This window comes from Anastrepha obliqua, chromosome 6 (genome assembly GCF_027943255.1).
Source record: "Anastrepha obliqua isolate idAnaObli1 chromosome 6, idAnaObli1_1.0, whole genome shotgun sequence".
NCBI lineage: Eukaryota > Metazoa > Arthropoda > Insecta > Diptera > Tephritidae > Anastrepha > Anastrepha obliqua.
The window spans coordinates 16,742,238-16,767,231 of record NC_072897.1 but is presented as its reverse complement, the minus strand read 5'-3'; the positions used below and the strand labels follow the sequence as shown (position 1 = coordinate 16,767,231).

At 41.3% G+C, this 24,994-nt stretch overlaps 3 protein-coding genes across 3 annotated transcripts; all 3 read left to right on the top strand.

Moving 5' to 3' along the window:
- The first annotated feature begins 1,413 nt into the window (after nt 1–1,413).
- On the top strand, nt 1,414–3,304 carry LOC129250181 (uncharacterized). The gene is made up of 3 exons (XM_054889816.1): nt 1,414–1,418; nt 2,691–3,100; nt 3,184–3,304. The coding sequence occupies exons 1-3, from the start codon at nt 1,414–1,416 to the stop codon at nt 3,198–3,200; spliced, it is 432 nt and encodes a 143-aa protein (XP_054745791.1). The 3' UTR covers nt 3,201–3,304.
- A 6,023-nt stretch (nt 3,305–9,327) lies between these two features.
- LOC129250180 (uncharacterized) lies at nt 9,328–10,549 on the top strand. Its single transcript, XM_054889815.1, has 3 exons — nt 9,328–9,357; nt 9,971–10,235; nt 10,319–10,549. Exons 1-3 carry the CDS (start codon nt 9,328–9,330, stop codon nt 10,333–10,335), a joined length of 312 nt encoding a protein of 103 aa, XP_054745790.1. The 3' UTR covers nt 10,336–10,549.
- Nucleotides 10,550–15,682: 5,133 nt separating this feature from the next.
- LOC129250179 (uncharacterized) lies at nt 15,683–17,534 on the top strand. Its single transcript, XM_054889814.1, has 3 exons — nt 15,683–15,687; nt 16,960–17,369; nt 17,453–17,534. The coding sequence occupies exons 1-3, from the start codon at nt 15,683–15,685 to the stop codon at nt 17,467–17,469; spliced, it is 432 nt and encodes a 143-aa protein (XP_054745789.1). The 3' UTR covers nt 17,470–17,534.
- The last annotated feature ends 7,460 nt before the right edge of the window (nt 17,535–24,994 follow it).

Here is a 24,994-nt window from a genome sequence, read left to right as displayed (position 1 = left end):
AGGTGGTATTTAAGGCGTCTTGCAGCCAGTCCTTTGCGGTCCTTCCGTGGTTGCCTTTAATTATTGCAGAAATGTCATCTGCATATCCAATTGTTTTGTCCTCTTTATTATTAAGGGTTTGTACTAGGTTTTCAGCCAGGAGAGACCAAAGCAGTGGTGATAATACCATCGTTTAGTCCCTTATAGAACTTTTGCCATAAGTTCGTTTTTGACTTCCTCAGTTCCTTGTTATATAGTGTAAGGGCTTTCCTATTATTACCCCAACTGTGATATTTCTTTCCGCTTCGACTAGTACTGTTGCCGTGACGCCATTAAGAAATTCTGTAAAGGCAAAATATTTAATATTGGTGTCTATAATAAGCTCAGCCCTTGGGTTGACTGCGTCCACGTCATAAATTACCTTTGTGCTTGAACTGTGAGGCCATTAATGTGGTCTCTGTTTAACAAGGGCTCCTGAATAAGCTCTATGTTGATGTTTCAACTGACAAGCCTCGTACTAAGTTCGGCCGATGCGGTCTTAGCGTGATGAAGATTTTCCTGGATGCACTTCATTCACTGACTGCTGGGTTAGGGTTGGATTGGATACATTCGTCCTCTTCATTCAACTCCACAGCTTCCATTTTATCCATTAATCGATCTGAATTGAGGGGCGCAGTCATGAGCTTGAATGTCACTTAACAGAATTGGTAGCTTACCCAAGCTGGCTGCTGATTTCAGGTCTGGTGCTAGAACCAGTGTTACATTTGAGCCTCTTCCGACTCTAAAAAGAGTACGCCATGTGTCAACATTGAAGCCTTTTTTCTGCCCCTGTAAGAAGTCCAGTATCTTTTTGGTTTCTAAGGACTGGGGTCAGGAAAGTACCCCACTGCTATCTGTGAGGGAGGTATTTTGGATTCCTCTGCGACCCACAGTGAAGCACCCTCCCAAGGTGTCGCGTCAGTAAGAGCCGCTTTTAGCCAGTCCTTTGAAGCGCTATCCTCGTAGTGCAGAACCATGTATGCTGATTTGTAGATCGCGCCCAAAAATGCGAGTGTTATATTCTGGTCTTTCCCCGCCACTTCTGTTTCAAGGATGAGATTCTAGATGGAGTCTATTTGCTCAGTTGTTAGAGGAGTATTGATATAGTTCCTTGAGAGCACTGTGATTTTATCTTTTATTAGCGACTAGATACCCCATAGCCACTTATCCATCGACATATGCAGTTCCGCTTCGGATTGGGGATTTGTTCTACCCCCGATCATACTAAAGATACTCCGAATGATACTGTACTATTGTAACGTGTAGCGAACACCATACTTTGTATATTGAGCTAGGTACGTCCTTATTCAGCCGCACTGCTTCAGATTCACTCGCAATCGCGTAGAGACAATGCGTTGAAGGACTTCTTCAAAGTTCAAATTTTTACCCATGACGATGATGTAATACTGATACACCAAACACGTTTTCCAGTGTAGCCCCTCAGCGCAAGCTTCATCAGACGCTCAAAGGTTGCTGGCACATTACATAATCCGAAAGGCATCACAGAAAACTGCCCCAACCCACCTTCTATACCGCAGGCTGTCTACCTGCCAGTAACTACTTTTTAAATCAAGCGTGGAAAACCATTTCGCGCCAGATAAAATGTCGAGAGTGTCATCTATTCGTGATTATGATTCGCTGACCTTTTTCGTGACTTCATTCAGCTTTCTATAATCCCCATAAATCGGGTGCTTCCATCTTTCTTTCTAACCAGCACACCCCCTGAGCTCCACTGGCTTATTGATGGCTCACTAACTCAACTTTGCTGCATTTCTTGGATTATCTTATTTGCTTCTTCGTGCTTTGCTAGTGGTCTCGACGTGGAACTTGACGAATTGGCTTTTCATCTCCTATATCTATTCAGTGTTTCACCATCACAGTCCTTCCAGACATTCCACAATCACCGTTGAATAGCGAGCCGTATTTCTCCAGGAATCTCTTAGTTTTTGTCCTATCTAGCCCTCTAACTTCCTGCAACTAAATTCTTATGAAATCGGAGATTTTTCTTCCTGCTTCCTAGAATTCTTCTCTTTCCCGTTGTGGTCCATTGTGGTTTACTATGACTGACCGACATTTCTCTTTCTTCTAAAGTCCAACATTTCCCAATTATAGCTCCTATATCTGAAATAAATGGTAACTTGAAATTATTTAGATTAAATTAAATTACTCCAATAATGACTTCACAAACTACCTTTCCAGAAAGCGTAGTTCTCTCTCCTGTACCTGTTTGAAACTTGTAGTCATCCACTGGTTCCGTTTACATCCACTTTACCGTTTACTAAATCTGTGGCCAGAGTCAGTCTTAGCGCTTCGCTTCCTTCTACCTGGGTTCGTCTTCAGTTGGCTGCGTGGTGTACTGAAATCGCGTGCCATATGCCCGGTCTTACCGCAGTTGCCACACTTTATTCTCGAACTGCTGGGTCATGGCATTTGAGTAGAGGACTCGCGTATTATTCTCTTTATTGTTTCTTCTTCTCGCGTACCCCTCATAAAACCTTAGCCCTTCATCTTTTCTACGAAATCTTCTGTTTTCTTTGCATACGCCAAATGCGCTGAACGTTCAATATCAGTTGCGTATTACCGCAAAGTCTCATATATCGATTGGCAGCAATTCGTCAGTTCCATCTGGAACATTTCTTGCCTGTGGTCACTCCCGTAACGTCTCTCTATAGTTGCTATCCGACTTTCATAGTTACATCGACCGGCTTCTGGAACCACCAGCAGTGCTTCAGCAACGGCACCCTTAAGCGACTTACTCCTCAAGAATTAAAAGTATTACGAAAATCGACTATCGGGCTTAATGGCTACGTCAGTAAGCGAAATTGCCGCATTTGGGCTGGGGAGCAACCCAAAGCCATTCAAGAACAACCATTACAGCCATTACATCCATTGAGAACAACCTTCTTCAGAGATGAGTCTGGCGCTAATGTAACAGTGAATGGCGAACGCTATCGCGCAATGATAAACGACTTTTTGATGCCGGAAAGTGAAGCCCGTGATCTCCACAATATTTGGTTCCAACAAGGCGGCGTTACTTGCCACGCAGCCCGTGAAACAATGAATTTATTGCGAGGTTGTTTCGGTGAGCAATTTACCTCTCGTCTCGGACCAGTAGATTGGCCACCTAGATCATGTGATATCACAACTTTGGACTTTTATTTGTAGGGGTATGCAAAGTCTAAATGCGTTGTAGATAAACCAGCTTTGATCGAGGCATTGGAAACCAACATTACTTCTTCTTCTTCACGATATACCGGCCGAAGTCCTCCAGCGAGTCATTCAAAATTGGTGTTTACGGATAGCCGAATTACGATGCAATTGCGGCCAACATATGAAAGGAATTATCTATTATATAAAAAGTAAATGTTATGAATGGCTCTACACAAAAATATTAAATATTGCCGAATGAATTTGAACTTTCGTTGTTTTATTTGAATTGAAAATCCTATACCTCTAAAGTGATCACCCTTTACAAGCTCCAGTCATTTCATCAATATTAGATGTTTGGCACTGCGAATATGGCCATAGCGAAGGATGCAACTCATTTTTTGACCGTTTGAAGGCTATAATCAAGGCAAAAAGTGGTCATATCGAACTGAAGTGAATATATCTTCTACTCAAATATGAACGAGACGGTATCAATAAAACGGTCCGCGGATGACATATGGCAAAAATAAATTTTTCGTTTTTTGGTAGGACTGTTATAAGCTTACATGGCAAATTTCGGCGTGATATGTCACATAGTTTGTTTTCTGTTCTACTGTAAACAAGTCAAGCTCGAGTGTGTTCTTCGAATTCTCTTTTATGACTTCAATTGTCTCAAAATGTTTTCCACGGAGCGGCAACTTGAGCTTGGGAAACAGGAAAAAGTCACATGGAGCCATATCAAGCGAATACGGTGCTTGCGGAACGACATTAACATTATTTTTGTTCAAATAATCGCGAACAAGACGTGATGTGTGAGCTGGTGCATTATCGTGATGCAAGAGCCATGACTTGTTGTCCCACAATTCCTTCCTTTTAAGACGAATGTTCTCGCGCAAACGCTTTAAAACGTCTAAATAATATTCAGCGTTAACCGATTTTGCGATTTGTGCGATTTTCAAGCACAATTTCCTTTACTTTTCCGATGTTTTCGTCGTTTACTGATGTTGCTGGACGACGTTCATGAGGCAAGTTTTCTACCAATGTACGGCGCTCTTTGAACGATTTGTACCACTGGAAAACACGTGCACGCTATAGAGCAAAATCTCCATAGGTCGTCTGCAACATTTTTAAGGCGTCTGAAGCCGAAATTTTGTGGGAATAACAAAATTTCAAACAAATTCTTTGTTCAACTTGAATTTCCATCGTTAAATTCGAAGAACACACTCGAGCTTGACTTGTTTACAGTAGCACAGAAAACAAACTATGTGACATATCACGCTGAAATTTGCCATGTAAGCTTATAACAGTCCTACCAAACAACAAAAAATTTATTTTTGCCATATGTCATCCGCGGACCGTTTTATTGATACCGTCTCGTTCATATTTGAGTAGAAGGTATGTTAAAATTGTAATAATTTTTGAACAATTTTGTCTTTGAAATCAATAAAAACTAATTTCACACAAAAAAATTTTGGTATTTTGAATAGGTAACACTTCATATCGTTCACCCTGTATAATCTATACTATAAAGGTGAATGTCTGTACGTTGTCCGCGCATCACTACGAAACGACAAACCAAATGACGTAACAAGTTTTATACATTCATATTTTCACCCAATGAAGGTTATAGGCATGTTTTATGCCACAGCCCCCAGGCCGCACCACCACTCTCATTCGTCACTAATAATCGAATATTCGCTTAAATTTAATTTAAAAAATCTTAGTTTTTCCTATTTCCCACTATTTACAGCACACTCTAGAGTTCATAATCCGCATAAGCTGTTCAACTATGACCCAAATGTAAAGTTCAAAAACGGTTTGAGGTAGAAAATTAATTAAAATAATTTTGCTTGATATTTTTCTGATTGGTTGTTTTGATTTTATTCAACGACGCATAGCAACGGATGCCGGGTATTATAATATTATAGTTATAAAAAAAATATATTTTCTATGAAATTATTGTTTGTAATTCTTTTATATACATATCCTAAATCCTTCAAAACTACTCCTGCGCGAGCGGGGCCGCGGATTAAAGCTAGTATGTCATATAACAGATTCTCATAAATTTAATGCTGTTTGCATTTCAACGATATTCAGCCTTATAATTAAACTTTTTTTGCAAAATTAAACCACTTATTAACACCACGCTCTCTGTATATTCCAGGTGATACGATCGTTGTCGATGAATCTCCAATCAATCTTCAAGGATGTTCCCTTCTAAATTTAACAAAAATAGGATCAAAATATATAAAATATGTTCCGTAAATAGTTACACTTAGTCTTACAGTATATATGCTGAAACAACTTCCGCCCTTGACAAGCCAGGCTTAACTGTTGTATAATTATACCTACCGTGGCCCGCGATAAGCGTAATGTGTTTACGATTTCTACCTTTCACGAGAGCGGAATGGTATCTGAATTTAACTGACATAAAGATTAACCTTAAAGCCTGGAGAAGATTAATGGGATTTAGGTTGGAGCACTGTCCCAGGCTGTGGAAGAAAGGAGCACTCAGTGCTCAACAGGCTCCTTCTCTGAAAGATACCTACAGCTTTTGCAATGGGGATTAAATGGTAACCCTAGCTCTTCCGCGTGTGTGCCGATCATCCAGTAACCGGTAAATAATAACAGCTATGAGTTTGGAAATTGAATGGCAAGGAGTCCAAAGAACTTTCTGAGTTCTTCGTACATTGTACTGAAACCAAAGGGTTTTCGAAATAGTACATGAAAAAATGGAGCTCCATCTTTTCTGCGCTTTCCTGAGAAATAATTTGTGCTGTTCCCCTTTAACAACTGTCAGGGGGATGCCGATGACGGGGTAGGAGGTTTCTGAGGCCAATTCAGTCCCCTTCCTGGCAAGCTCCTCAGCAATTTTATTTCCCTCTGCGTTCCTATGTCGTGGAACCCAGATCAGAGAAATGTAACCTGCACACCCACGAGATTTGATCTCCTCCTTACAGGAGTTTACTAATTTCGTTCTGCACCATAGCGTCGTCAGAGCCTTGATCGCTGCTTAAGTATCGGAGAAAATGTTAATATCTCCCTCGTTCCCTAAGCATTTTGCATGTCTGCAGGATCGCAAAGACTTCTGGTTGAAAAACACTGGCATTTCGGCAGTTTAAAGGAGATAGATAAATTGGCTGATTTAGAAAAAACCCCTGCTTCGACTCCCGATTCCATCTTAGAACCGTCAGTGTAGATTTTCTCCTCGATCCAATCCTGCTTATTTGGAAAGATTGCCCTAGCACGACCCTCAAACTCTGGTTTGCGGATAGAGAGATCTGTTCGAAGTTCGGAGAAATATGGTGCTAACTGCGCGAATATGCTAACATGTCTCTTGAGAGATTGTCTCCAGAGGCCAACCTTCTTTAACCTGATTGCACTTTGAGCTGCGGTGGAAATAACGTAAAAGTCGATAGGAAGGAAGTAAATAAGGACATTCAGGGCAGCACTGGGGCAAGTTTTACATGCTCTGGTGATGCCAATGCATGCAGTCTTTTGCACCCTTCCCAGTTTAGTGATATATAGCCCTTCCGAAGAGCCTCCCACCAAACCAGGCACGTTAAAATTGGCAAAAGCACTGCGTTGTACATTCACAACATGACCTGTGGCTTGAGTCCCCATTTTTCACCGAACATAGATTTGCAGGAGTATAAGGCTATACTGGCTTTCTTTACCCATTTGGGTGCAGATCCAAAAGGTTATTTATGGCTAAGGCTCAGGATTTTTCCAAAAGCTGTTTTGTTGACGATGCTGTTTTTGTTACCCTTTTTTGTACTGAGTTGAGGAGGGCCTCCCAGGTGAGCTTTCTTATCCAGCATAATTCCTAGATATTTAACCTCTCTTTTTAGAGTTACCTCCGTTCCATTTATTTCCAGAGTGGGTATATTTACAACCCTTTTCCTGGTAAAGGGGACAATAGTGGTGTTGGAAGGGTTTATTGATCGTCCCTCTTTCATACACCATTCCCAGGTGGTATTTAAGGCGTCTTGCAGCCAGTCCTTTGCGGTCCTTCCGTGGTTGCCTTTAATTATTGCAGAAATGTCATCTGCATATCCAATTGTTTTGTCCTCTTTATTATTAAGGGTTTGTACTAGGTTTTCAGCCAGGAGAGACCAAAGCAGTGGTGATAATACCATCGTTTAGTCCCTTATAGAACTTTTGCCATAAGTTCGTTTTTGACTTCCTCAGTTCCTTGTTATATAGTGTAAGGGCTTTCCTATTATTACCCCAACTGTGATATTTCTTTCCGCTTCGACTAGTACTGTTGCCGTGACGCCATTAAGAAATTCTGTAAAGGCAAAATATTTAATATTGGTGTCTATAATAAGCTCAGCCCTTGGGTTGACTGCGTCCACGTCATAAATTACCTTTGTGCTTGAACTGTGAGGCCATTAATGTGGTCTCTGTTTAACAAGGGCTCCTGAATAAGCTCTATGTTGATGTTTCAACTGACAAGCCTCGTACTAAGTTCGGCCGATGCGGTCTTAGCGTGATGAAGATTTTCCTGGATGCACTTCATTCACTGACTGCTGGGTTAGGGTTGGATTGGATACATTCGTCCTCTTCATTCAACTCCACAGCTTCCATTTTATCCATTAATCGATCTGAATTGAGGGGCGCAGTCATGAGCTTGAATGTCACTTAACAGAATTGGTAGCTTACCCAAGCTGGCTGCTGATTTCAGGTCTGGTGCTAGAACCAGTGTTACATTTGAGCCTCTTCCGACTCTAAAAAGAGTACGCCATGTGTCAACATTGAAGCCTTTTTTCTGCCCCTGTAAGAAGTCCAGTATCTTTTTGGTTTCTAAGGACTGGGGTCAGGAAAGTACCCCACTGCTATCTGTGAGGGAGGTATTTTGGATTCCTCTGCGACCCACAGTGAAGCACCCTCCCAAGGTGTCGCGTCAGTAAGAGCCGCTTTTAGCCAGTCCGTTGAAGCGCTATCCTCGTAGTGCAGAACCATGTATGCTGATTTGTAGATCGCGCCCAAAAATGCGAGTGTTATATTCTGGTCTTTCCCCGCCACTTCTGTTTCAAGGATGAGATTCTAGATGGAGTCTATTTGCTCAGTTGTTAGAGGGGTATTGATATAGTTCCTTGAGAGCACTGTGATTTTATCTTTTATTAGCGACTAGATACCCCATAGCCACTTATCCATCGACATATGCAGTTCCGCTTCGGATTGGGGATTTGTTCTACCCCCGATCATACTAAATATACTCCGAATGATACTGTACTATTGTAACGTGTAGCGAACACCATACTTTGTATATTGAGCTAGGTACGTCCTTATTCAGCCGCACTACTTCAGATTCACTCGCAATCGCGTAGAGACAATGCGTTGAAGGACTTCTTCAAAGTTCAAATTTTTACCCATGACGATGATGTAATACTGATACACCAAGCACGTTTTCCAGTGTAGCCCCTCAGCGCAAGCTTCATCAGACGCTCAAAGGTTGCTGGCACATTACATAATCCGAAAGGCATCACAGAAAACTGCCCCAACCCACCTTCTATACCGCAGGCTGTCTACCTGCCAGTAACTACTTTTTAAATCAAGCGTGGAAAACCATTTCGCGCCAGATAAAATGTCGAGAGTGTCATCTATTCGTGATTATGATTCGCTGACCTTTTTCGTGACTTCATTCAGCTTTCTATAATCCCCATAAATCGGGTGCTTCCATCTTTCTTTCTAACCAGCACACCCCCTGAGCTCCACTGGCTTATTGATGGCTCACTAACTCAACTTTGCTGCATTTCTTGGATTATCTTATTTGCTTCTTCGTGCTTTGCTAGTGGTCTCGACGTGGAACTTGACGAATTGGCTTTTCATCTCCTATATCTATTCAGTGTTTCACCATCACAGTCCTTCCAGACTTTCCACAATCACCGTTGAATAGCGAGCCGTATTTCTCCAGGAATCTCTTAGTTTTTGTCCTATCTAGCCCTCTAACTTCCTGCAACTAAATTCTTATGAAATCGGAGATTTTTCTTCCTGCTTCCTAGAATTCTTCTCTTTCCCGTTGTGGTCCATTGTGGTTTACTATGACTGACCGACATTTCTCTTTCTTCTAAAGTCCAACATTTCCCAATTATAGCTCCTATATCTGAAATAAATGGTAACTTGAAATTATTTAGATTAAATTAAATTACTCCAATAATGACTTCACAAACTACCTTTCCAGAAAGCGTAGTTCTCTCTCCTGTACCTGTTTGAAACTTGTAGTCATCCACTGGTTCCGTTTACATCCACATTACCGTTTACTAAATCTGTGGCCAGAGTCAGTCTTAGCGCTTCACTTCCTTCTACCTGGGTTCGTCTTCAGTTGGCTGCGTGGTGTACTGAAATCGCGTGCCATATGCCCGGTCTTACCGCAGTTGCCACACTTTATTCTCGAACTGCTGGGTCATGGCATTTGAGTAGAGGACTCGCGTATTATTCTCTTTATTGTTTCTTCTTCTCGCGTACCCCTCATAAAACCTTAGCCCTTCATCTTTTCTACGAAACCTTCTGTTTTCTTTGCATACGCCAAATGCGCTGAACGTTCAATATCAGTTGCGTATTACCGCAAAGTCTCATATATCGTTTGGCAGCAATTCGTCAGTTCCATCTGGAACATTTCTTGCCTGTGGTCACTCCCGTAACGTCTCCCTATAGTTGCTATCCGACTTTCATAGTTACATCGACCGGCTTCTGGAACCACCAGCAGTGCTTCAGTAACGGCACCCTTAAGCCACTTACTCCTCAAGAATTAAAAGTATTACGAAAATCGACTATCGGGCTTAATGGCTACGTCAGTAAGCGAAATTGCCGCATTTGGGCTGGGGAGCAACCCAAAGCCATTCAAGAACAACCATTACAGCCATTACATCCATTGAGAACAACCTTCTTCAGAGATGAGTCTGGCGCTAATGTAACAGTGAATGGCGAACGCTATCGCGCAATGATAAACGACTTTTTGATGCCGGAAAGTGAAGCCCGTGATCTCCACAATATTTGGTTCCAACAAGGCGGCGTTACTTGCCACGCAGCCCGTGAAACAATGAATTTATTGCGAGGTTGTTTCGGTGAGCAATTTACCTCTCGTCTCGAACCAGTAGATTGGCCACCTAGATCATGTGATATCACAACTTTGGACTTTTATTTGTAGGGGTATGCAAAGTCTAAATGCGTTGTAGATAAACCAGCTTTGATCGAGGCATTGGAAACCAACATTACTTCTTCTTCTTCACGATATACCGGCCGAAGTCCTCCAGCGAGTCATTCAAAATTGGTGTTTACGGATAGCCGAATTACGGTGCAATTGCGGCCAACATATGAAAGGAATTATCTATTATATAAAAAGTAAATGTTATGAATGGCTCTACACAAAAATATTAAATATTGCCGAATGAATTTGAACTTTCGTTGTTTTATTTGAATTGAAAATCCTATACCTCTAAAGTGATCACCCTTTACAAGCTCGAGTCATTTCATCAATATTAGATGTTTGGCACTGCGAATATGGCCATAGCGAAGGATGCAACTCATTTTTTGACCGTTTGAAGGCTATAATCAAGGCAAAAAGTGGTCATATCGAACTGAAGTGAATATATCTTCTACTCAAATATGAACGAGACGGTATCAATAAAACGGTCCGCGGATGACATATGGCAAAAATAAATTTTTCGTTTTTTGGTAGGACTGTTATAAGCTTACATGGCAAATTTCGGCGTGATATGTCACATAGTTTGTTTTCTGTTCTACTGTAAACAAGTCAAGCTCGAGTGTGTTCTTCGAATTCTCTTTTATGACTTCAATTGTCTCAAAATGTTTTCCACGGAGCGGCAACTTGAGCTTGGGAAACAGGAAAAAGTCACATGGAGCCATATCAAGCGAATACGGTGCTTGCGGAACGACATTAACATTATTTTTGTTCAAATAATCGCGAACAAGACGTGATGTGTGAGCTGGTGCATTATCGTGATGCAAGAGCCATGACTTGTTGTCCCACAATTCCTTCCTTTTAAGACGAATGTTCTCGCGCAAACGCTTTAAAACGTCTAAATAATATTCAGCGTTAACCGATTTTGCGATTTGTGCGATTTTCAAGCACAATTTCCTTTACTTTTCCGATGTTTTCGTCGTTTACTGATGTTGCTGGACGACGTTCATGAGGCAAGTTTTCTACCAATGTACGACGCTCTTTGAACGATTTGTACCACTGGAAAACACGTGCACGCTATAGAGCAAAATCTCCATAGGTCGTCTGCAACATTTTTAAGGCGTCTGAAGCCGAAATTTTGTTGGAATAACAAAATTTCAAACAAATTCTTTGTTCAACTTGAATTTCCATCGTTAAATTCGAAGAACACACTCGAGCTTGACTTGTTTACAGTAGCACAGAAAACAAACTATGTGACATATCACGCTGAAATTTGCCATGTAAGCTTATAACAGTCCTACCAAACAACAAAAAATTTATTTTTGCCATATGTCATCCGCGGACCGTTTTATTGATACCGTCTCGTTCATATTTGAGTAGAAGGTATGTTAAAATTGTAATAATTTTTGAACAATTTTGTCTTTGAAATCAATAAAAACTAATTTCACACAAAAAAATTTTGGTATTTTGAATAGAAAACACTTCATATCGTTCGCCCTGTATAATCTATACTATAAAGGTGAATGTCTGTACGTTGTCCGCGCATCACTACGAAACGACAAACCAAATGACGTAACAAGTTTTATACATTCATATTTTCACCCAATGAAGGTTATAGGCATGTTTTATGCCACAGCCCCCAGGCCGCACCACCACTCTCATTCGTCACTAATAATCGAATATTCGCTTAAATTTAATTTAAAAAATCTTAGTTTTTCCTATTTCCCACTATTTACAGCACACTCTAGAGTTCATAATCCGCATAAGCTGTTCAACTATGACCCAAATGTAAAGTTCAAAAACGGTTTGAGGTAGAAAATTAATTAAAATAATTTTGCTTGATATTTTTCTGATTGGTTGTTTTGATTTTATTCAACGACGCATAGCAACGGATGCCGGGTATTATAATATTATGGTTATAAAAAAAAAATATTTTCTATGAAATTATTGTTTGTAATTCTTTTATATACATATCCTAAATCCTTCAAAACTACTCCTGCGCGAGCGGGGCCGCGGATTAAAGCTAGTATGTCATATAACAGATTCTCATAAATTTAATGCTGTTTGCATTTCAACGATATTCAGCCTTATAATTAAACTTTTTTTGCAAAATTAAACCACTTATTAACACCACGCTCTCTGTATATTCCAGGGGATACGATCGTTGTCGATGAATCTCCAATCAATCTTCAAGGATGTTCCCTTCTAAATTTAACAAAAATAGGATCAAAATATATAAAATATGTTCCATAAATAGTTACACTTAGTCTTACAGTATATATGCTGAAACAACTTCCGCCCTTGACAAGCCAGGCTTAACTGTTGTATAATTATACCTACCGTGGCCCGCGATAAGCGTAATGTGTTTACGATTTCTACCTTTCACGAGAGCGGAATGGTATCTGAATTTAACTGACATAAAGATTAACCTTAAAGCCTGGAGAAGATTAATGGGATTTAGGTTGGAGCACTGTCCCAGGCTGTGGAAGAAAGGAGAACTCAGTGCTCAACAGGCTCCTTCTCTGAAAGATACCTACAGCTTTTGCAATGGGGATTAAATGGTAACCCTAGCTCTTCCGCGTGTGTGCCGATCATCCAGTAACCGGTAAATAATAACAGCTATGAGTTTGGAAATTGAATAGCAAGGAGTCCAAAGAACTTTCTGAGTTCTTCGTACATTGTACTGAAACCAAAGGGTTTTCGAAATAGTACATGAAAAAATGGAGCTCCATCTTTTCTGCGCTTTCCTGAGAAATAATTTGTGCTGTTCCCCTTTAACAACTGTCAGGGGGATGCCGATGACGGGGTAGGAGGTTTCTGAGGCCAATTCAGTCCCCTTCCTGGCAAGCTCCTCAGCAATTTTATTTCCCTCTGCGTTCCTATGTCGTGGAACCCAGATCAGAGAAATGTAACCTGCACACCCACGAGATTTGATCTCCTCCTTACAGGAGTTTACTAATTTCGTTCTGCACCATAGCGTCGTCAGAGCCTTGATCGCTGCTTAAGTATCGGAGAAAATGTTAATATCTCCCTCGTTCCCTAAGCATTTTGCATGTCTGCAGGATCGCAAAGACTTCTGGTTGAAAAACACTGGCATTTCGGCAGTTTAAAGGAGATAGATAAATTGGCTGATTTAGAAAAAACCCCTGCTTCGACTCCCGATTCCATCTTGGAACCGTCAGTGTAGATTTTCTCCTCGATCCAATCCTGCTTATTTGGAAAGATTGCCCTAGCACGACCCTCAAACTCTGGTTTGCGGATAGTGAGATCTGTTCGAAGTTCGGAGAAATATGGTGCTAACTGCGCGAATATGCTAACATGTCTCTTGAGAGATTGTCTCCAGAGGCCAACCTTCTTTAACCTGATTGCACTTTGAGCTGCGGTGGAAATAACGTAAAAGTCGATAGGAAGGAAGTAAATAAGGACATTCAGGGCAGCACTGGGGCAAGTTTTACATGCTCTGGTGATGCCAATGCATGCAGTCTTTTGCACCCTTCCCAGTTTAGTGATATATAGCCCTTCCGAAGAGCCTCCCACCAAACCAGGCACGTTAAAATTGGCAAAAGCACTGCGTTGTACATTCACAACATGACCTGTGGCTTGAGTCCCCATTTTTCACCGAACATAGATTTGCAGGAGTATAAGGCTATACTGGCTTTCTTTACCCATTTGGGTGCAGATCCAAAAGGTTATTTATGGCTAAGGCTCAGGATTTTTCCAAAAGCTGTTTTGTTGCCGATGCTGTTTTTGTTACCCTTTTTTGTACTGAGTTGAGGAGGGCCTCCCAGGTGAGCTTTCTTATCCAGCATAATTCCTAGATATTTAACCTCTCTTTTTAGAGTTACCTCCGTTCCATTTATTTCCAGAGTGGGTATATTTACAACCCTTTTCCTGGTAAAGGGGACAATAGTGGTGTTGGAAGGGTTTATTGATCGTCCCTCTTTCATACACCATTCCCAGGTGGTATTTAAGGCGTCTTGCAGCCAGTCCTTTGCGGTCCTTCCGTGGTTGCCTTTAATTATTGCAGAAATGTCATCTGCATATCCAATTGTTTTGTCCTCTTTATTATTAAGGGTTTGTACTAGGTTTTCAGCCAGGAGAGACCAAAGCAGTGGTGATAATACCATCGTTTAGTCCCTTATAGAACTTTTGCCATAAGTTCGTTTTTCACTTCCTCAGTTCCTTGTTATATAGTGTAAGGGCTTTCCTATTATTACCCCAACTGTGATATTTCTTTCCGCTTCGACTAGTACTGCTGCCGTGACGCCATTAAGAAATTCTGTAAAGGCAAAATATTTAATATTGGTGTCTATAATAAGCTCAGCCCTTGGGTTGACTGCGTCCACGTCATAAATTACCTTTGTGCTTGAACTGTGAGGCCATTAATGTGGTCTCTGTTTAACAAGGGCTCCTGAATAAGCTCTATGTTGATGTTTCAACTGACAAGCCTCGTACTAAGTTCGGCCGATGCGGTCTTAGCGTGATGAAGATTTTCCTGGATGCACTTCATTCACTGACTGCTGGGTTAGGGTTGGATTGGATACATTCGTCCTCTTCATTCAACTCCACAGCTTCCATTTTATCCATTAATCGATCTGAATTGAGGGCGCAGTCATGAGCTTGAATGTCACTTAACAGAATTGGTAGCTTACCCAAGCTGGCTGCTGATTTCAGGTCTGGTGCTAGAACCAGTGTTACATTTGAGCCTCTTCCGACTCTAAAAAGAGTACGCCATGTGTCAACATTGAAGCCTTTTTTCTGCCCCTGTAAGAAGTCCAGTATCTTTTTGGTTTCTAAGGACTGGGGTCAGGAAAGTACCCCACTGCTATCTGTGAGGGAGGTATTTTGGATTCCTCTGCGACCCACAGTGAAGCACCCTCCCAAGGTGTCGCGTCAGTAAGAGCCGCTTTTAGCCAGTCCGTTGAAGCGATATCCTCGTAGTGCAGAACCATGTATGCTGATTTGTAGATCGCGCCCAAAAATGCGAGTGTTATATTCTGGTCTTTCCCCGCCACTTCTGTTTCAAGGATGAGATTCTAGATGGAGTCTATTTGCTCAGTTGTTAGAGGGGTATTGATATAGTTCCTTGAGAGCACTGTGATTTTATCTTTTATTAGCGACTAGATACCCCATAGCCACTTATCCATCGACATATGCAGTTCCGCTTCGGATTGGGGATTTGTTCTACCCCCGATCATACTAAAGATACTCCGAATGATACTGTACTATTGTAACGTGTAGCGAACACCATACTTTGTATATTGAGCTAGGTACGTCCTTATTCAGCCGCACTGCTTCAGATTCACTCGCAATCGCGTAGAGACAATGCGTTGAAGGACTTCTTCAAAGTTCAAATTTTTACCCATGACGATGATGTAATACTGATACACCAAACACGTTTTCCAGTGTAGCCCCTCAGCGCAAGCTTCATCAGACGCTCAAAGGTTGCTGGCACATTACATAATCCGAAAGGCATCACAGAAAACTGCCCCAACCCACCTTCTATGCCGCAGGCTGTCTACCTGCCAGTAACTACTTTTTAAATCAAGCGTGGAAAATAATTTCGCGCCAGATAAAATGCCGAGAGTGTCATCTATTCGTGATTATGATTCGCTGACCTTTTTCGTGACTTCATTCAGCTTTCTATAATCCCCATAAATCGGGTGCTTCCATCTTTCTTTCTAACCAGCACACCCCCTGAGCTCCACTGGCTTATTGATGGCTCACTAACTCAACTTTGCTGCATTTCTTGGATTATCTTATTTGCTTCTTCGTGCTTTGCTAGTGGTCTCGACGTGGAACTTGACGAATTGGCTTTTCATCTCCTATATCTATTCAGTGTTTCACCATCACAGTCCTTCCAGACTTTCCACAATCACCGTTGAATAGCGAGCCGTATTTCTCCAGGAATCTCTTAGTTTTTGTCCTATCTAGCCCTCTAACTTCCTGCAACTAAATTCTTATGAAATCGGAGATTTTTCTTCCTGCTTCCTAGAATTCTTCTCTTTCCCGTTGTGGTCCATTGTGGTTTACTATGACTGACCGACATTTCTCTTTCTTCTAAAGTCCAACATTTCCCAATTATAGCTCCTATATCTGAAATAAATGGTAACTTGAAATTATTTAGATTAAATTAAATTACTCCAATAATGACTTCACAAACTACCTTTCCAGAAAGCGTAGTTCTCTCTCCTGTACCTGTTTGAAACTTGTAGTCATCCACTGGTTCCGTTTACATCCACATTACCGTTTACTAAATCTGTGGCCAGAGTCAGTCTTAGCGCTTCACTTCCTTCTACCTGGGTTCGTCTTCAGTTGGCTGCGTGGTGTACTGAAATCGCGTGCCATATGCCCGGTCTTACCGCAGTTGCCACACTTTATTCTCGAACTGCTGGGTCATGGCATTTGAGTAGAGGACTCGCGTATTATTCTCTTTATTGTTTCTTCTTCTCGCGTACCCCTCATAAAACCTTAGCCCTTCATCTTTTCTACGAAACCTTCTGTTTTCTTTGCATACGCCAAATGCGCTGAACGTTCAATATCAGTTGCGTATTACCGCAAAGTCTCATATATCGTTTGGCAGCAATTCGTCAGTTCCATCTGGAACATTTCTTGCCTGTGGTCACTCCCGTAACGTCTCTCTATAGTTGCTATCCGACTTTCATAGTTACATCGACCGGCTTCTGGAACCACCAGCAGTGCTTCAGCAACGGCACCCTTAAGCGACTTACTCCTCAAGAATTAAAAGTATTACGAAAATCGACTATCGGGCTTAATGGCTACGTCAGTAAGCGAAATTGCCGCATTTGGGCTGGGGAGCAACCCAAAGCCATTCAAGAACAACCATTACAGCCATTACATCCATTGAGAACAACCTTCTTCAGAGATGAGTCTGGCGCTAATGTAACAGTGAATGGCGAACGCTATCGCGCAATGATAAACGACTTTTTGATGCCGGAAAGTGAAGCCCGTGATCTCCACAATATTTGGTTCCAACAAGGCGGCGTTACTTGCCACGCAGCCCGTGAAACAATGAATTTATTGCGAGGTTGTTTCGGTGAGCAATTTACCTCTCGTCTCGGACCAGTAGATTGGCCACCTAGATCATGTGATATCACAACTTTGGACTTTTATTTGTAGGGGTATGCAAAGTCTAAATGCGTTGTAGATAAACCAGCTTTGATCGAGGCATTGGAAACCAACATTACTTCTTCTTCTTCACGATATACCGGCCATAGTCCTCCAGCGAGTCATTCAAAATTGGTGTTTACGGATAGCCGAATTACGGTGCAATTGCGGCCAACATATGAAAGGAATTATCTATAAAAAGTAAATGTTATGAATGGCTCTACACAAAAATATTAAATATTGCCGAATGAATTTGAACTTTCGTTGTTTTATTTGAATTGAAAATCCTATACCTCTAAAGTGATCACCCTTTACAAGCTCGAGTCATTTCATCAATATTAGATGTTTGGCACTGCGAATATGGCCATAGCGAAGGATGCAACTCATTTTTTGACCGTTTGAAGGCTATAATCAAGGCAAAAAGTGGTCATATCGAACTGAAGTGAATATATCTTCTACTCAAATATGAACGAGACGGTATCAATAAAACGGTCCGCGGATGACATATGGCAAAAATAAATTTTTCGTTTTTTGGTAGGACTGTTATAAGCTTACATGGCAAATTTCGGCGTGATATGTCACATAGTTTGTTTTCTGTTCTACTGTAAACAAGTCAAGCTCGAGTGTGTTCTTCGAATTCTCTTTTATGACTTCAATTGTCTCAAAATGTTTTCCACGGAGCGGCAACTTGAGCTTGGGAAACAGGAAAAAGTCACATGGAGCCATATCAAGCGAATACGGTGCTTGCGGAACGACATTAACATTATTTTTGTTCAAATAATCGCGAACAAGACGTGATGTGTGAGCTGGTGCATTATCGTGATGCAAGAGCCATGACTTGTTGTCCCACAATCCCTTCCTTTTAAGACGAATGTTCTCGCGCAAACGCTTTAAAACGTCTAAATAATATTCAGCGTTAACCGATTTTGCGATTTGTGCGATTTTCAAGCACAATTTCCTTTACTTTTCCGATGTTTTCGTCGTTTACTGATGTTGCTGGACGACGTTCATGAGGCAAGTTTTCTACCAATGTACGGCGCTCTTTGAACGATTTGTACCACTGAAAAACACGTGCACGCTATAGAGCAAAATCTCCATAGGTCGTCTGCAACATTTTTAAGGCGTCTGAAGCCGAAATTTTGTTGGAATAACAAAATTTCAAACAAATTCTTTGTTCAACTTGAATTTCCATCGTTAAATTCGAAGAACACACTCGAGCTTGACTTGTTTACAGTAGCACAGAAAACAAACTATGTGACATATCACGCTGAAATTTGCCATGTAAGCTTATAACAGTCCTACCAAACAACAAAAAATTTATTTTTGCCATATGTCATCCGCGGACCGTTTTATTGATACCGTCTCGTTCATATTTGAGTAGAAGGTATGTTAAAATTGTAATAATTTTTGAACAATTTTGTCTTTGAAATCAATAAAAACTAATTTCACACAAAAAAATTTTGGTATTTTGAATAGGTAACACTTCATATCGTTCACCCTGTATAATCTATACTATAAAGGTGAATGTCTGTACGTTGTCCGCGCATCACTACGAAACGACAAACCAAATGACGTAACAAGTTTTATACATTCATATTTTCACCCAATGAAGGTTATAGGCATGTTTTATGCCACAGCCCCCAGGCCGCACCACCACTCTCATTCGTCACTAATAATCGAATATTCGCTTAAATTTAATTTAAAAAATCTTAGTTTTTCCTATTTCCCACTATTTACAGCACACTCTAGAGTTCATAATCCGCATAAGCTGTTCAACTATGACCCAAATGTAAAGTTCAAAAACGGTTTGAGGTAGAAAATTAATTAAAATAATTTTGCTTGATATTTTTCTGATTGGTTGTTTTGATTTTATTCAACGACGCATAGCAACGGATGCCGGGTATTATAATATTATGGTTATAAAAAAAATATATTTTCTATGAAATTATTGTTTGTAATTCTTTTATATACATATCCTAAATCCTTCAAAACTACTCCTGCGCGAGCGGGGCCGCGGGTTAAAGCTAGTATGTCATATAACAGATTCTCATAAATTTAATGCTGTTTGCATTTCAACGATATTCAGCCTTATAATTAAACTTTTTTTGCAAAATTAAACCACTTATTAACAACACGCTCTCTGTATATTCCAGGTGATACGATCGTTGTCGATGAATCTCCAATCAATCTTCAAGGATGTTCCCTTCTAAATTTAACAAAAATAGGATCAAAATATATAAAATATGTTCCGTAAATAGTTACACTTAGTCTTACAGTATATATGCTGAAACAACTTCCGCCCTTGACAAGCCAGGCTTAACTGTTGTATAATTATACCTACCGTGGCCCACGATAAGCGTAATGTGTTTACGATTTCTACCTTTCACGAGAGCGGAATGGTATCTGAATTTAACTGACATAAAGATTAACCTTAAAGCCTGGAGAAGATTAATGGGATTTAGGTTGGAGCACTGTCCCAGGCTGTGGAAGAAAGGAGCACTCAGTGCTCAACAGGCTCCTTCTCTGAAAGATACCTACAGCTTTTGCAATGGGGATTAAATGGTAACCCTAGCTCTTCCGCGTGTGTGCCGATCATCCAGTAACCGGTAAATAATAACAGCTATGAGTTTGGAAATTGAATGGCAAGGAGTCCAAAGAACTTTCTGAGTTCTTCGTACATTGTACTGAAACCAAAGGGTTTTCGAAATAGTACATGAAAAAATGGAGCTCCATCTTTTCTGCGCTTTCCTGAGAAATAATTTGTGCTGTTCCCCTTTAACAACTGTCAGGGGGATGCCGATGACGGGGTAGGAGGTTTCTGAGGCCAATTCAGTCCCCTTCCTGGCAAGCTCCTCAGCAATTTTATTTCCCTCTGCGTTCCTATGTCGTGGAACCCAGATCAGAGAAATGTAACCTGCACACCCACGAGATTTGATCTCCTCCTTACAGGAGTTTACTAATTTCGTTCTGCACCATAGCGTCGTCAGAGCCTTGATCGCTGCTTAAGTATCGGAGAAAATGTTAATATCTCCCTCGTTCCCTAAGCATTTTACATGTCTGCAGGATCGCAAAGACTTCTGGTTGAAAAACACTGGCATTTCGGCAGTTTAAAGGAGATAGATAAATTGGCTGATTTAGAAAAAACCCCTGCTTCGACTCCCGATTCCATCTTGGAACCGTCAGTGTAGATTTTCTCCTCGATCCAATCCTGCTTATTTGGAAAGATTGCCCTAGCACGACCCTCAAACTCTGGTTTGCGGATAGAGAGATCTGTTCGAAGTTCGGAGAAATATGGTGCTAACTGCGCGAATATGCTAACATGTCTCTTGAGAGATTGTCTCCAGAGGCCAACCTTCTTTAACCTGATTGCACTTTGAGCTGCGGTGGAAATAACGTAAAAGTCGATAGGAAGGAAGTAAATAAGGACATTCAGGGCAGCACTGGGGCAAGTTTTACATGCTCTGGTGATGCCAATGCATGCAGTCTTTTGCACCCTTCCCAGTTTAGTGATATATAGCCCTTCCGAAGAGCCTCCCACCAAACCAGGCACGTTAAAATTGGCAAAAGCACTGCGTTGTACATCCACAACATGACCTGTGGCTTGAGTCCCCATTTTTCACCGAACATAGATTTGCAGGAGTATAAGGCTATACTGGCTTTCTTTACCCATTTGGGTGCAGATCCAAAAGGTTATATATGGCTAAGGCTCAGGATTTTTCCAAAAGCTGTTTTGTTGACGATGCTGTTTTTGTTACCCTTTTTTGTACTGAGTTGAGGAGGGCCTCCCAGGTGAGCTTTCTTATCCAGCATAATTCCTAGATATTTAACCTCTCTTTTTAGAGTTACCTCCGTTCCATTTATTTCCAGAGTGGGTATATTTACAACCCTTTTCCTGGTAAAGGGGACAATAGTGGTGTTGGAAGGGTTTATTGATCGTCCCTCTTTCTTACACCATTCTCAGGTGGTATTTAAGGCGTCTTGCAGCCAGTCCTTTGCGGTCCTTCCGTGGTTGCCTTTAATTATTGCAGAAATGTCATCTGCATATCCAATTGTTTTGTCCTCTTTATTATTAAGGGTTTGTACTAGGTTTTCAGCCAGGAGAGACCAAAGCAGTGGTGATAATACCATCGTTTAGTCCCTTATAGAACTTTTGCCATAAGTTCGTTTTTGACTTCCTCAGCTCCTTGTTATATAGTGTAAGGGCTTTCCTATTATTACCCCAACTGTGATATTTCTTTCCGCTTCGACTAGTACTGTTGCCGTGACGCCATTAAGAAATTCTGTAAAGGCAAAATATTTAATATTGGTGTCTATAATAAGCTCAGCCCTTGGGTTGACTGCGTCCACGTCATAAATTACCTTTGTGCTTGAACTGTGAGGCCATTAATGTGGTCTCTGTTTAACAAGGGCTCCTGAATAAGCTCTATGTTGATGTTTCAACTGACAAGCCTCGTACTAAGTTCGGCCGATGCGGTCTTAGCGTGATGAAGATTTTCCTGGATGCACTTCATTCACTGACTGCTGGGTTAGGGTTGGATTGGATACATTCGTCCTCTTCATTCAACTCCACAGCTTCCATTTTATCCATTAATCGATCTGAATTGAGGGGCGCAGTCATGAGCTTGAATGTCACTTAACAGAATTGGTAGCTTACCCAAGCTGGCTGCTGATTTCAGGTCTGGTGCTAGAACCAGTGTTACATTTGAGCCTCTTCCGACTCTAAAAAGAGTACGCCATGTGTCAACATTGAAGCCTTTTTTCTGCCCCTGTAAGAAGTCCAGTATCTTTTTGGTTTCTAAGGACTGGGGTCAGGAAAGTACCCCACTGCTATCTGTGAGGGAGGTATTTTGGATTCCTCTGCGACCCACAGTGAAGCACCCTCCCAAGGTGTCGCGTCAGTAAGAGCCGCTTTTAGCCAGTCCTTTGAAGCGCTATCCTCGTAGTGCAGAACCATGTATGCTGATTTGTAGATCGCGCCCAAAAATGCGAGTGTTATATTCTGGTCTTTCCCCGCCACTTCTGTTTCAAGGATGAGATTCTAGATGGAGTCTATTTGCTCAGTTGTTAGAGGAGTATTGATATAGTTCCTTGAGAGCACTGTGATTTTATCTTTTATTAGCGACTAGATACCCCATAGCCACTTATCCATCGACATATGCAGTTCCGCTTCGGATTGGGGATTTGTTCTACCCCCGATCATACTAAAGATACTCCGAATGATACTGTACTATTGTAACGTGTAGCGAACACCATACTTTGTATATTGAGCTAGGTACGTCCTTATTCAGCCGCACTGCTTCAGATTCACTCGCAATCGCGTAGAGACAATGCGTTGAAGGACTTCTTCAAAGTTCAAATTTTTACCCATGACGATGATGTAATACTGATACACCAAACACGTTTTCCAGTGTAGCCCCTCAGCGCAAGCTTCATCAGACGCTCAAAGGTTGCTGGCACATTACATAATCCGAAAGGCATCACAGAAAACTGCCCCAACCCACCTTCTATACCGCAGGCTGTCTACCTGCCAGTAACTACTTTTTAAATCAAGCGTGGAAAACCATTTCGCGCCAGATAAAATGTCGAGAGTGTCATCTATTCGTGATTATGATTCGCTGACCTTTTTCGTGACTTCATTCAGCTTTCTATAATCCCCATAAATCGGGTGCTTCCATCTTTCTTTCTAACCAGCACACCCCCTGAGCTCCACTGGCTTATTGATGGCTCACTAACTCAACTTTGCTGCATTTCTTGGATTATCTTATTTGCTTCTTCGTGCTTTGCTAGTGGTCTCGACGTGGAACTTGACGAATTGGCTTTTCATCTCCTATATCTATTCAGTGTTTCACCATCACAGTCCTTCCAGACATTCCACAATCACCGTTGAATAGCGAGCCGTATTTCTCCAGGAATCTCTTAGTTTTTGTCCTATCTAGCCCTCTAACTTCCTGCAACTAAATTCTTATGAAATCGGAGATTTTTCTTCCTGCTTCCTAGAATTCTTCTCTTTCCCGTTGTGGTCCATTGTGGTTTACTATGACTGACCGACATTTCTCTTTCTTCTAAAGTCCAACATTTCCCAATTATAGCTCCTATATCTGAAATAAATGGTAACTTGAAATTATTTAGATTAAATTAAATTACTCCAATAATGACTTCACAAACTATCTTTCCAGAAAGCGTAGTTCTCTCTCCTGTACCTGTTTGAAACTTGTAGTCATCCACTGGTTCCGTTTACATCCACATTACCGTTTACTAAATCTGTGGCCAGAGTCAGTCTTAGCGCTTCGCTTCCTTCTATCTGGGTTCGTCTTCAGTTGGCTGCGTGGTGTACTGAAATCGCGTGCCATATGCCCGGTCTTACCGCAGTTGCCACACTTTATTCTCGAACTGCTGGGTCATGGCATTTGAGTAGAGGACTCGCGTATTATTCTCTTTATTGTTTCTTCTTCTCGCGTACCCCTCATAAAACCTTAGCCCTTCATCTTTTCTACGAAACCTTCTGTTTTCTTTGCATACGCCAAATGCGCTGAACGTTCAATATCAGTTGCGTATTACCGCAAAGTCTCATATATCGTTTGGCAGCAATTCGTCAGTTCCATCTGGAACATTTCTTGCCTGTGGTCACTCCCGTAACGTCTCTCTATAGTTGCTATCCGACTTTCATAGTTACATCGACCGGCTTCTGGAACCACCAGCAGTGCTTCAGCAACGGCACCCTTAAGCGACTTACTCCTCAAGAATTAAAAGTATTACGAAAATCGACTATCGGGCTTAATGGCTACGTCAGTAAGCGAAATTGCCGCATTTGGGCTGGGGAGCAACCCAAAGCCATTCAAGAACAACCATTACAGCCATTACATCCATTGAGAACAACCTTCTTCAGAGATGAGTCTGGCGCTAATGTAACAGTGAATGGCGAACGCTATCGCGCAATGATAAACGTCTTTTTGATGCCGGAAAGTGAAGCCCGTGATCTCCACAATATTTGGTTCCAACAAGGCGGCGTTACTTGCCACGCAGCCCGTGAAACAATGAATTTATTGCGAGGTTGTTTCGGTGAGCAATTTACCTCTCGTCTCGGACCAGTAGATTGGCCACCTAGATCATGTGATATCACAACTTTGGACTTTTATTTGTAGGGGTATGCAAAGTCTAAATGCGTTGTAGATAAACCAGCTTTGATCGAGGCATTGGAAACCAACATTACTTCTTCTTCTTCACGATATACCGGCCATAGTCCTCCAGCGAGTCATTCAAAATTGGTGTTTACGGATAGCCGAATTACGGTGCAATTGCGGCCAACATATGAAAGGAATTATCTATAAAAAGTAAATGTTATGAATGGCTCTACACAAAAATATTAAATATTGCCGAATGAATTTGAACTTTCGTTGTTTTATTTGAATTGAAAATCCTATACCTCTAAAGTGATCACCCTTTACAAGCTCGAGTCATTTCATCAATATTAGATGTTTGGCACTGCGAATATGGCCATAGCGAAGGATGCAACTCATTTTTTGACCGTTTGAAGGCTATAATCAAGGCAAAAAG

Excerpts from the sequence above, each read along its gene's own strand:
- LOC129250180 (XM_054889815.1), top strand. The coding sequence starts at position 9,328 with ATGACTTCACAAACTACCTTTCCAGAAAGC. Across the intron at positions 9,358-9,970 it reads AAACTACCTTTCCAGAAAGC|CGAAATTGCCGCATTTGGGC; the intron begins GTAGTTCTCTCT and ends TACGTCAGTAAG.